The 12,315-nt window shown below is 39.4% G+C and overlaps 1 protein-coding gene across 1 annotated transcript in view; it reads left to right on the forward strand.

The window, feature by feature from the left end:
* The window catches only part of LOC137974684 (uncharacterized), a 9,549-nt gene extending 5,812 nt beyond the window's left edge, over positions 1-3,737 (forward strand). Inside the window, exons 2-3 of the mRNA XM_068821622.1 lie at positions 1,499-1,672; positions 2,005-3,737. Coding sequence (XP_068677723.1) covers positions 1,499-1,672; positions 2,005-2,678 — 848 coding nt within the window. The 3' untranslated portion in view covers positions 2,679-3,737. The remainder of the gene's footprint in view (positions 1-1,498; positions 1,673-2,004) is intronic.
* The last annotated feature ends 8,578 nt before the right edge of the window (positions 3,738-12,315 follow it).

Below are 12,315 nucleotides of genomic sequence, written 5' to 3' on the forward strand. Positions count from 1 at the left end.
CATTTGGGAATGTAATTACAAAGCCAGCACTTTCTCCTCAGTAATTTTAACACCGCGAGTGTTGGTCCGACCGGAGTGGCAGTTCGATGCTCAACCAACTGACCACCGGTGCGCGGTGTTGTCTTCTGGATTCCTTGAGGATGACATTCACTGGGATTTCACTGATGAGCTTCTATCAACCTTTTTTATTAACTCCCAATGCTGGGGATTATTTCTATCTTCATCTGCCACCTTCTTGCGTTTGCTATTTCCAAATCTTTTTATTTAGATAACTTTTCCGAAACCTCAGAAGTATTTTGTCTGATGAAATATCCACATCAATGAGTGCATATATTATTATTATTTTTATTATTATTTTTATTATTATTATTATTATTACTACTATTATTACTTGTCATATATCACTCAAAGATGGTACAAGTGGTATTATTCCTTCCTATAGAGTATCGAGCAATATCCCATAGCTTTAGGTGTCGAGGGTCATTCGCAGGATCCTTTCCCTGCCCAGCAAGCATAATAAATTATTATTATTATTATTATTATTATTATTATTATTATTATTATTATTATTATTATTATTATTAGTGACGTTCCAAATGTATGAGTCTGTGGAGAACCTTTCAATGTCGACCACGCAATGATTTGTAAACGGGGCGGCTTCATTATACAACGTCATAACGAACTGCGGGATCTCGAGGCGGAGATGCTTAATTTGGTCTGTCATGATGTTGAAGTTAAACCTGTTCTGCAAGAGATCACCGGTGAGTCGTTAGCTAGGGGGGCTCATACAGCCCTTGACGCTCGGGTTTTTGGTCTAGACGAAGTTCCGCATTGTTTAAGGTACGGGTGTGTCACTTAAATGCGGAATCTTACAAAGACCTTACCCCTCTGCAAATGTATCGCCAGCATGAAAACGAGAAGAAACGTATGTACGCAATCAGAGTTATGAAGGTGGAAGAAGCCACGTTTACACCGCTGGTGTTCACCGTTACAGGAGTCATGGCACCTGAATGTCAAGTCTATTACAAGCGACTAGCAGAACTCCTGTTAGTCAAGAAAGGCGAAGACGACTCGACTACGATGTCTTGTATAAGAACTAGAATCTCATTTGCCATCCTGAGAACATCCCTCCTATGCTTGAGGGGATCGCGCTCAATGAGGAGAGTGAATCTTAACCGACAAGAGATGGACATCGAAAGAGGACTTTCAGGACGCTAGATTTTGTTTTTTTTTCCTTCAATTACTCAATTATTAGTTTTTTTTTTTGAATAAGTGAAGGTAGAAGAAGGAAGAAAAAAAAAATGTGCATTTTTTATAGCTTCTATAAACCTTTTTTTTAATTCTTGTTTATGACAATTTTGTAAATATAAATTATATTGAATCAAAAATATTCTTCTTCTTCTTCTTCTTCTTCTTATTATTATTATTATTATTATTATTATTATTATTATTATTATATATTTTAATATTAATAATTCGGTTCTCTTTTGCATTTCAGCCATGACAACTTGGGCGTGTGTTTCACCTCAAATTACAATTGCTGCAACAACAACCCTCTATCTTTTAATATTTGTTTGCTATTACCTCATGGACAAGAAATGCTTGGAGTCTCCTAGCCCCCCAGGGGATTGTAAGCATTCCGGAGTAGAATACACTGCACTGGAGACCAAAGGTAAGGTATTTTGTTCCGGATACAACGAATCGAAAAATAAAGTCTCTCCACTCGAGAAGGACTTTCTTTAGTATTTCTAAAACAAATGAACAATTTATCTTTTATTTAATCCAATTCACTTACGCGGCCAGCAGCTTTGACTGGTGGCCGTAAATAACGAAGATACCGTTGGCATCAACTTGTTGTTCATGTATTAACCTGGAGCACCACATACATTTTACAAATTTGAAGCTCGTAAAAGTGTTATGTTTCAAGGATCTCGTCCCGGCCCGGCTTTCAGAAGTTTATGATTTTCCACAAATTTTCATGACTTGTTTCTTTATATTCAACAGAGGACGAAGACGATCACTCCAAAAATAGCGGAAATGGTACACTATCGCACTGCACAAAGTTCCAGATAATTTGGCAAATGCTACCCGATCTTTTACCGCTTTTTATCGGATGGCTTACCGAATATATGATCATTCAATCTGTGGTGACAACTATAGCATTTCCCAACGCTCCTTTCGAGCCCCGCGATCATTATCAGTATTATATTTTCGCAGTAACAGCTGGCGAGGTGTTGGGAAGATCTTACCTTTTCGCACTATCATTTATCAAAGAAGAGTGGATTGAAAAAGTCAAGTTCCGACCGTATCTGTGGATTCCGGTTGCGATACAAGTAGCCATGCTTGTGGTTTTGATCTTTGCAGCTTGGTACAGATACTTAACGAACGTGTGGTTCGTTTTGTTGATTTTATTTTCTAGCGGTTTAGATATCGGTGGTCTGTATGGAACTGCGTTAACATTCTTCAGAGGCAGATTCGTGGAACCTTATCGTGAGTTCGCCATGGGGTATATTATCATTGCTTTGGATGCGGGAGAATTGGCAGCTGCGCTGATTAGTCTTATCATAGAGCCCCTCTTGCTAAAACACTGCCAGATGGTGAGCCCAAATAACACCGAAGTCTGCTTTACCAGATCAACATCTCTCGACCGCTTTAACTCTTTTTGTTCCAGCAGATAGGATGAACTGTTGATATTCCACATATTCCCAGTTGGCTTGGTAGTACTTCAATTAGTAGACCATTGCACCTGTATCGCAGAGGTCATTTGTTCAAAATCCTTTCGTTACTGCCTGAGAAAGATTCGTAAGTGTAATGAAAAAATCATTGGCACACATCATAATCTGTTTGCCTTTCACACCTTCAAGCGGCTGTCTCAGGATATTGTCACAAATGTAACAAAGTGGGGAAAGGACAGGAGTACAGCCAAAATATTCCTGATATTGAAGGCTTGAGGTATCAATTCTGGTATACTTTGCGATGTTATCCGACCGTTGAGGCTGAATCTCCACATACTAAACAGGGATAACGCACTATTTACCGCGCACCGGTGGCTCAGTTGGTTGAGCACCGGGCTGTCACGGGGGAGGTCGTGAGTTCAACTCCGGCCGGACCAACACTCAGGGTCTTTAAATAACTGAGGAGAAAGTGCTGCCTTTGTAATTACATCTGCAAACGGTTAGACTCTCTAGTCTTCTCGGATAAGGACGATAAGCCGGAGGTCCCGTCTCACAACCCTTCAATGTTCATAATCCTGTGTGACGTAAAAGAACCTGCACACTTGTCGTAAAGAGTAGGGCATGTAGTTCCCGGTGTTGTGGTCTGGTCTTTCTGGTCTGGATAGGGTAGGGTGGAGCACCTCGCATAAGACCTCGAGTCCTGTTCGTGCTCCTTCCCTCTGGGCAGGTTTGCCCAGTAGAAGAGACAAACCAGATGTCTCGTAAAACAAAACATAAAACAACTAACGTTGCCTGGGTTCGATTTCTAGATTTGACGTCACGTGAAGGTCGAGTTTGTTGGTTCTTTACCCTGCTCCGAGAAGTTTTTCTCCGAGTACTCCGCTTTTCCTTTTTCCTAAAAAAACCAGCCTACGATTTGGAATGAGATGATTTGATTCGATTTCTGTATAATGTCTCAATTTAGTGCCTTAGCGCTAAATATACTTGGCACTTGAATAAAGTTCATTGTTATATCAGTTATTTTGATTCCACTGCCTTTTGTTTATTAACAATGTTTCCAGCAAACGGGAACTAGGCGTTGCCCACCGTTTTTCCTTTGGTAAGGGAGCGGAGGGGGGAGGGGAAGGGGCGGCGGGGCGGTGGAATGGGAGGAGCTGGTACGGCTTATTCATTTTATTTTTTTATTTTTACTATTTACGGTAATAAAGATACTATCGTTGCAATAACTAACATGTCCAATTAACTAACGAGTCCAATAAACCTTAAAGAATATTTTGATCCGTATCCTGACACAAGAATGTCTCCTACTCAATTACTTAATAATTCTAGGAAAAAAACTACTTCTGAAACCTGCAGAAGAAATGAGGTACTTCCAAATATAAATACATGTAACTAGGAGCCCTTGACTAGGAGCCTCCCAATGCATTATATCCTTGAGTCAACCTTTGCGCGTATCTTTCTATTTTTAGAACTAATCCTTCAGCAGGAAACTCACATTTACATCAATTTGCACAATTTGCATACATTGTTTTTGCTATTTTTGTCTTTGTTTCACAATAACTTTATTCTGATTGGCCATTCTAAAGAGTGTGTGCAGAGCCGAAGAACTCGTGGCGTTCTAAAAATAGAAAGATACGAGCAAAGGTTGACTCATAGGGCTTGTATGGGAGAGGCAAGCTCCTACTCATGCGCTCCTGATGTACCTTTATAGCTCAGGTACGAACCTGAAAGATTTATTTGCACCAAGAACAAATATCTAAGAAAATTAATGAAAACAAAGGGCCTTAATAGTGTTATAATTTACTCTTTTTTCAATAGCTGTATCTACTCATTATTAGTAGTTTATATACATGTTCATGGCAGAAAATGGCCCTTTGAGGGAGACCTTTGCTTGCTTGAAACTGAAAAATTGGTCCCGCTCATGCGCAGTTTGAAAGAGCGGGCTCTGGGGCTGAATGAAGAAGACGAAACAAAATGGCGTCCGAAAAGCGCACTCGTCCCGTGGAAGGTTTTTATCGCGGAATAGAAAGCCACGTTCGTCTCAAAGCCGAGAAGATACGTCCCAAAAAAGCGGAAGAAGTCGATAAAGAGAAACTGTATGCAAATGAGGTCTCAAAGTATATTAAACCACGCTTCTTTTAAATAATTTTTAACTTTTTCCGACGGAAATAGGTTCAACTGAACTGAAGTAATTTAAAGAAAACGACAAAACTTTTGAAATTACAAGACATGTTTCGACAGAAACTTCTGTCATCTTCAGTTGATTAATGTACAAAGCGTTAAGTTGAATTTATAAGTACGGAAAACGTGCAAATTATGCCAGTAACAACGGAATGTACATGAAACGTGACATTGTGAGAATTAAAAGGATAGTTTTAGATTTACGTGATGCAGTTGTTGATTAAGAGAAGGTTGTTCTCTTTGAATATGAAAAGCTTCTTTTATCTTGAGTTGAAAAGTCGTAGAGGCGTGATCTAAAATATGAAAACATTCCCCTGAAGACAGGGCGCGACATTGTTCGGAATTCTGTAGGTGTTTGAAAATATGAGAAGCCCTATCACTGACTAAGTGCTCACGCACGCGTGTGGAAAAATGCCGGGTTGTTTCGCCGACATAACAGGCATTACAGCACGCACATACAAACTTATAAACCACACGTGAAGGAAGCCCGCCAGGGATAGGGTCCTTCACACCAAGCAAGTTGCCTGTCTTAAAGGAGGAAAAAACTAGTTTGATGTCCAAATCATTGAAGTAGCGCTTGATAAAGTGACGGGTCTTTTTCTGAGTTACGACGGAAAATGACCTATGTAAGATAGCTTAAAATAAAATATAGGCGAAGTGGGAAGGGAACCCTGGGGACAATGATTACTTAGGGTCCCAGTAATGTAACGGTTTACAACTCTTTCAATTAAATGGGCAGGGAAAAGATTCTTTTTTAGGATTTCCATAAGCTTAGTTATGTCCTCATGTAGCCCCAACCAGGTGTTGTTAATCTTAGAGGCCCTATCAATAAGAGTGCTGATGACCCCCACTTTGTAAGAGTACGAAGTGAAACTGAAATAATTAGTTAATAACCCAGTAAAGGTTTTCTTACGGTAAACTTTAGTTAGAAAAGAAATGGGATCATTATTATCAACTAAAACATCTATGAAAAGGGTGATGAGCTTCTTTTTCCATAGTGAACCTAATGTTTGGGTGTCTAGAGTTGATGTAATCGAAAATTATAATGGCATCAAGTTCCGAGTGAAATAAACAAAAAGTGTCGTAATCATGGAATTTACAAATTTCGTAGTTTTCAGTTTTATATAAAATGATAGCATAGTCGACCGTAGCTAGTTAGAGTTATTTAGCCGATCTTTCTTGTCGCAATGTCAGTAAATAACCTTAAATAATTTTATTTCAGGAAATCTTTGTCTTTGGTAACTTTTAGTAAGTACTAAAAATTACCCTAAGTTATACTGTTCAAAGTAAATCATAATAGTGCTAAGATATTGGATAATATTTTCTTTGCGGATTGTTGACTGAGACAAAATAGAAAATAAAGTGAAAAATCACTTTATTGGATATTCACTTGACTTTAATGAATGGAAAGATGGAGATGACCAAGTTGACAGTGAAAAAAGTAGTAGTATTGGTCGCTTGGAACCACGATTCACACCAAGTGAAGATTCCCTGTCTGATAGGGCGTCAGCTTTATTCAGCCGCCTCAGCCGGGAAATAAGGAGGTACAGATTGAGATGCAGATAATTTGACATGGATATATATATAACACACATCTACAAAATATTGTATTTGTAAAAAAGTCAAGGGGACGGGAAGTCCATTGTGTTGACTCTCAATTATGCGATCTGCTTGGTAGTAAGTGGTTTGAGAGAATTCAAAATGTAAATGGAGACTTTTGTTATGTTATTCCTGGAACTCCATGAAAAAAAGCCTGTAGAAGAGTTTGTTTATGTTGGTGATACTCTGGTAGAAAGCCACACTGAAAGCGACTTGCAAGTCATTTTGATGTTTGTTCGTGGGGATGGTGTGAAGGCTGAATACAACAGCAACGAGTGGAAATCGCCCCTGTCCAAACAGTAGTAGTAGCCACACTGTTTCTGTATCAATACCATCAACTGACGTGATACAACTCACCTCGGCTATGAAGATGACTATGGCACAGGTTGTTGAAATGTTTGTAACAATTGTATTCTCCGTTGCCAACTTGCATGTCAACAATAGATAGATGCTTTTACTTGGGGAGGCCTAATTTACATAAGCTTAGTAGTTTCTTTTAGGCCTCCTCGCCACCAATGTAATTCAATAATTTTTCTTTCCATCTTCTCTTTTTTGATTGTTCATATTTGTATTTTAATTTCTTCTTTCTGTGGCAAAAAATAAATAAATAAATAAAAATAAATAAAAAATAAATAAATGTCAGTCACAGTCAACGACAGACTGAACTGATTAGAGTGTAATGTGAAGTGCTAGGTTTCCACCCCACATGAACCATGTGAGCATTAGCCCTACTAATGGAAATGGGCCCGCACAAGGACAGAGAAAAACTCTGACCAGTGTGGGAATTGAACCCACGACCTTCGGGTTAGATCACCGCTGCTCTACCGACTGAGCTACAAGGTCAGATGGGAGCAGGCCATGGGAACCGATGATGTAAAAGTCACGGCAATGAACATGTACTTGAAGGATTACGTTTTTGCAAACGTAGGCCGTGTAGCACTTATATTTGAGCAGACTTAACTGATTAGATTGTGATGTGAAGCGCTAAGTTTCTACCCCATATGGACCAATGATGTGAGCGTTAGCCTAACTAATGGAAATGGGCCCGCACAAGGACAGAAAAACTCTGACCAGAGTGGGAATTGAACCCACGACCTGCTGGTGGGATCACCGCTGCTCTACCAACTGAGCTACAATGTCAGACGGGAGCAGGCCATGGGAACCGATGATGTAAAAGTCACGGCAATAAACATGTACAAGTGCAAGGAAGGATTACGTTTTTGCAAACGTGATTAGAGTTTAATGTGAAGTGCTACAAGCAATTGCAAAAAGAGTTGAGACACTCACTGTCAAGAACCCTACAATGCCTGACATAGAGGTCAGCACATCCTCAACCCCCCTCCCCCCACGCAAAGTTGTTTCCATCTTGATCTAGCACTGAAACTAAAGGCTATCAACATTGAAAAGGGGGAGGGGGAAAGAGGGGCGTTGCGACTTCTCTTTCGATGTGGTAATGGGGTTTTATGAGGAAGAGGTGAAATTTCGACTAAGTGTCTCAACCTTTTTGCAACTGCTTGTAGGTTTCTACCCCACATGGTTCATGTGTGAGGTAGAAACCTAACTATTATTTGATAAAATATTTATCTATCTCTCATATATACTATGAGTACAAAAAGATGGTACACTGTTAGTTGCTGCTAGACATAAAATCATAAAAGTGACTGGTTCTGCCAAATCACAAAAACTAATAAATGCAAATTAAATAATTTGTTGCATAAATTTTGCCCTTGTTTTTTTTTTTAACCTTGCTAGAACACTGATGTAGGGGAGAACAACATGGCTTAGATGCACATAAGCTACATGGGGATAAACAGGTCTTAATATTATGACCTTCTAAATTACAATTTCCGCAAGTGACACTTCTTGTGCCTCTTTGACAGCCAAGATCCTCTAAATATTCCATTCTGTTTCTTTTTTGCACAATTTGTTTTAACGAGTCCAGTCCTCGTTGATTGGTAGATATCAAGTAGTCCTTTGTTGTTTTGTCATTGAGCTTCTCTAGACCTTGCTGAGTAAAGGGGGTGATACTACGATACATTTGTATAAACTCAGGCACATGCCATACCAGCGCATGCATGTAGGGAGTAACGTGCTTAGTGTGATACAATTTCAAAAACTGTTCCAGAAAAGATTTTGATGCCTCCTGAATTTCTTCCTTGCTCAGTTGAGGACTGGTGGAACTCAACATGTTTGTAATTGTTAGAAACTGTTTCCACAACTTTGAAATTTGATCAGATTTCTGGTGATTGGGCAGTACCTTAGTGAAATCAATGTTCCTAAATTTCTGTTTCTGGGGGCCTGTTAGATCCTGCCATTTCATTTTTTTTTGAATCCTTACAGACAAACCAGCTAAAGGAAATTTTGAGGGTATCATTGAGATAGGTCTCCCAGCCTGCCATGTGCTTGTACTTTGATCTCTCAAAACCATCATTAAAAGATTTCTTTTTGTCAATCGCATCTTGATGTTGCAGCTCTTGGATGAGGAGGTTAATTAGCTTGTCAGAACTTCGAAGAAAAAGGTCCAATGAATCTATGACAACATGATAAATGGGAATTGAAGGGAAAAGTGGAACAAGTTTAGAATTGTACTTCTCCACTGTTTTTGACCTTGTAGTCACTTGTTGTTGAATCTCCTCAATTGAACGAGCCCCTTTTGAGACATCAGTGAGGGACCATTTTTTTCTTCCATCATATTTGTCATATAGGGGACATTTACACCAAATACAGGGGTACATAGCATGGGCAGCACCAAGACCGCAAACACACGCAAGAATTTTCCAGTCCCCTCCCAGGAACCACTCAATTTCAAACTGCTCTGTTCCCACTGACAAATGTTTTAAAGATTCTACATCTTTTCGGATGTCTGTCAGTGCTTTGGAAGGTCTTTCGTAGTTTTCAGGCTCCTTTATAACTGCTATCACATGATTGCCATCAGCTACCTGAGCCAAGTTTTCTTCATCAAGGACAGTGAAGGTAACATTGATGACATGTAGTCGTTTGCCAATATTGGTACCATCCCCAGAAAGTTTAACTCGAATCTTATGATTCTGCAACCTTATTTCTAGTCGTTCCTTGATGCTCTGCTGAATCCCGCAAGTGCCATTGGGAGTACTTGACAGATTCCATTTACTATTTAAAGCCTTTATACTCTCCTGGACTTTCCATGACCGAGGAAGTTCCTTGAAAATCATAGAAAGTTCATGGTATACTTCATTTGATATATTAAATCTTTCCTTTGTGTAGAGCAGTAAATTTATGTCATCAATCTCCTCATCAGTGAGTGTCGGTTCGAGATGAGTTTTCAATGTTATTCTTATCAACCAATGTGAGAGACTCATACTCTTGAGTGTACTCATTGAATACTTCAACTTTAGTGGCTACAAAATTATGAAGTCCAAGAAATGAAAGTGAAGTTTCACAGTCTGAGACCATTTGCTTTCAAAACCTAGTTTGATGCCTTTTACTATAGTCTACAAATGTTTTACTTTTGCCAGGACCTCTTCATTTCTTATCTTTTTGTATTTTTATTAATTTCTGGACTAGCTCTTTCAATTTCTTTTGAAATTTGCGAGTAATTTCTTTGTTTTTAGCAACAGCTCTTTTCAGTTTCTGCTCAATTTTGGCCTTCTTGCACCTTTCCTCTGTAATATCATCTTCAAGCATTCTTTTGTGTCCCCTCAATTCATTGTTCTCGTTTTGGAGCATAACACAATCCATTTCATTATAATATATCTTAAAATTCCAAGTTGAAAATTTACCCTTTGTCCACTGAAAAAAGAGTTTTTTACCCCATTGCCTCCCTTAGTTTTGGCTTTGGCCAGTGCTTGATTTAATCTCCAGATCTTTGGTTTGAATATTCTTGGATCAGTCTTTGATTTATTATCACACTAGGGATCCCGCACTTCAGTCTGACTTTTTGTATAAGAATCCTTAAAACGGAGTTTGTTTTGAGTTCTATCATTTCCCTAGCCAAACGCGAGCCCGAGTCAACCACGAGCCAACCTCGAGTCAAGCCCAAATGTATTCTTTTCTTTTTTTTTTTTTTTTTTTTTTTTTTTTTTTAAACTTTTGAGTTTCATGGCCACAGAAACGCATTTAAAAGTTTGTAGAAATATACTCACTAGTTTTGTACAATATGTTATTATTTTTTCAATGCCGATTGCAAGAGTTAAGGCCGGGACACACTAGGCGACAAATCGCAGCGACATCTCTGCGACAAATTGCTCCATGTGTACTACTTGCAAAACAAGTCGCTGCGACACGACGCCTGTTCGGTGCACACACGGATGCACGCAGTGATCTCGTATGAGGGGGAATGTGAACTAGTTTTCTAAATCAATATGGCTGATTATATGACGCTCTCTCATTGGTTCATTTATATTTTGTCGCGACGACTTGTTGCCGGAAGTGTACACACGATGCGACAACGCTGCTTTCGCTAATTTTGTCGCTGCGATGCGATAAGTCGCACGAATTCAAACTGGTTTGAATTCGTGCGACTGATCGCAGCGACAAAATTCTGCCGCAGCGACAATGATTTTCATGAAATTAACCGTGTTACACAAGGCGATTTGTTGCGGCGACTTGTCCCCGCGTCGTGTCGCAGCGACTTATCGCCTAGTGTGTCCCGGCCTTTAAGCTTTAAGTTTAATTCCTGCATACCTCGATATCCATTAATTTTCCTCACGGATTCCGACCTTTGTTAATTACACACAACTGATGCAGAAGTTCCATTTCAACGACACACTGTGAACGTTGATGTGGAATAAAAATATTTATTGCATTTCGTGACACTCGAGCGCCATCTTGTGTTTCATACACAGGGTACCCATACAAGAAATATTAGATCCCAATTGCAACCCATTCTCTCCGCGGCCAAATTGATGGAGGACATGTTTTTCGGTAGAACACAATTTTATCAGAGTAATCATGTGCAAACGTATTTTTAGAGTGGTTCTTAGTTATATAAGTTTGGAAATTTCATGATCCGTTGTTGGCAAGAAGTAGGTGCGACAAAAGCTTGTGACACAAGCTCATTATTTCAAAGAACGTTTTTCCTTGGTCACGAAGCAGATACTTACATTTGAGCCATTGGGAAAGGAGAAAATTGGCGAGCATATTTCATGGCAAATTATTTCTACAAGGTTTTAATTGCTTTTCTGTGGCCATGAAACTCAAAAATGGAAAAAAATCCAACATTTGGGCTTGACTCAAGGTTGACCCGGGGTTGGCTCGTGGCTCGTAGTTTACTCGGGCTCGCGTTTGGCTAGGGAAATGATATAACTGGTTTGTTTTGCCTACGCTTTCCTCTGGATCCAGTTCTTCATCACGATCATAAGCCTCTTGTTGAGCAGATTTGTACAATTCGTACAAACGTTTACTACCAATAAACATATAAAACATTTTAATATTAATTGTTGAACATGAAACCGTACGCAATTTAATAAATTTACGACAAGTTTGGAATTTATAGATTCAAACATTACTAGTATATTTGGGCCTGAAATAAGGGATATCCTTTGTGGCTGCATTTCCCGTCATCGCCGTTTTCCTTGCCGTTTTTCTTCTTTTCTTTGTCATTTTGCACGGTCTCCACCGGACAAAACAACACAAACCTAATGCAAATTACAAGAAGTGCCGGGGCACCCCGCAATATCGCCAACATCTGCAAAGGAGTGCTTTTCAAACGCCGATTTCCTTTTTTTCGCAGAAATTTCCGAATTTGGAGCCGAAATGTTGATTAGATCCCAGGCTTTCAAGATCAACCCGTACATATTTCAAGGACGCACGTTTTAAACGACTAGGCCGCTTGAAGTGATGACCGCTTCTCTCGACGCTTCTCTCAAGTTCGACAACTTCG

The sequence above is a fragment of the Montipora foliosa genome, chromosome 11, assembly GCF_036669935.1.
Source record: "Montipora foliosa isolate CH-2021 chromosome 11, ASM3666993v2, whole genome shotgun sequence".
Taxonomy (NCBI): Eukaryota; Metazoa; Cnidaria; class Anthozoa; order Scleractinia; family Acroporidae; genus Montipora; species Montipora foliosa.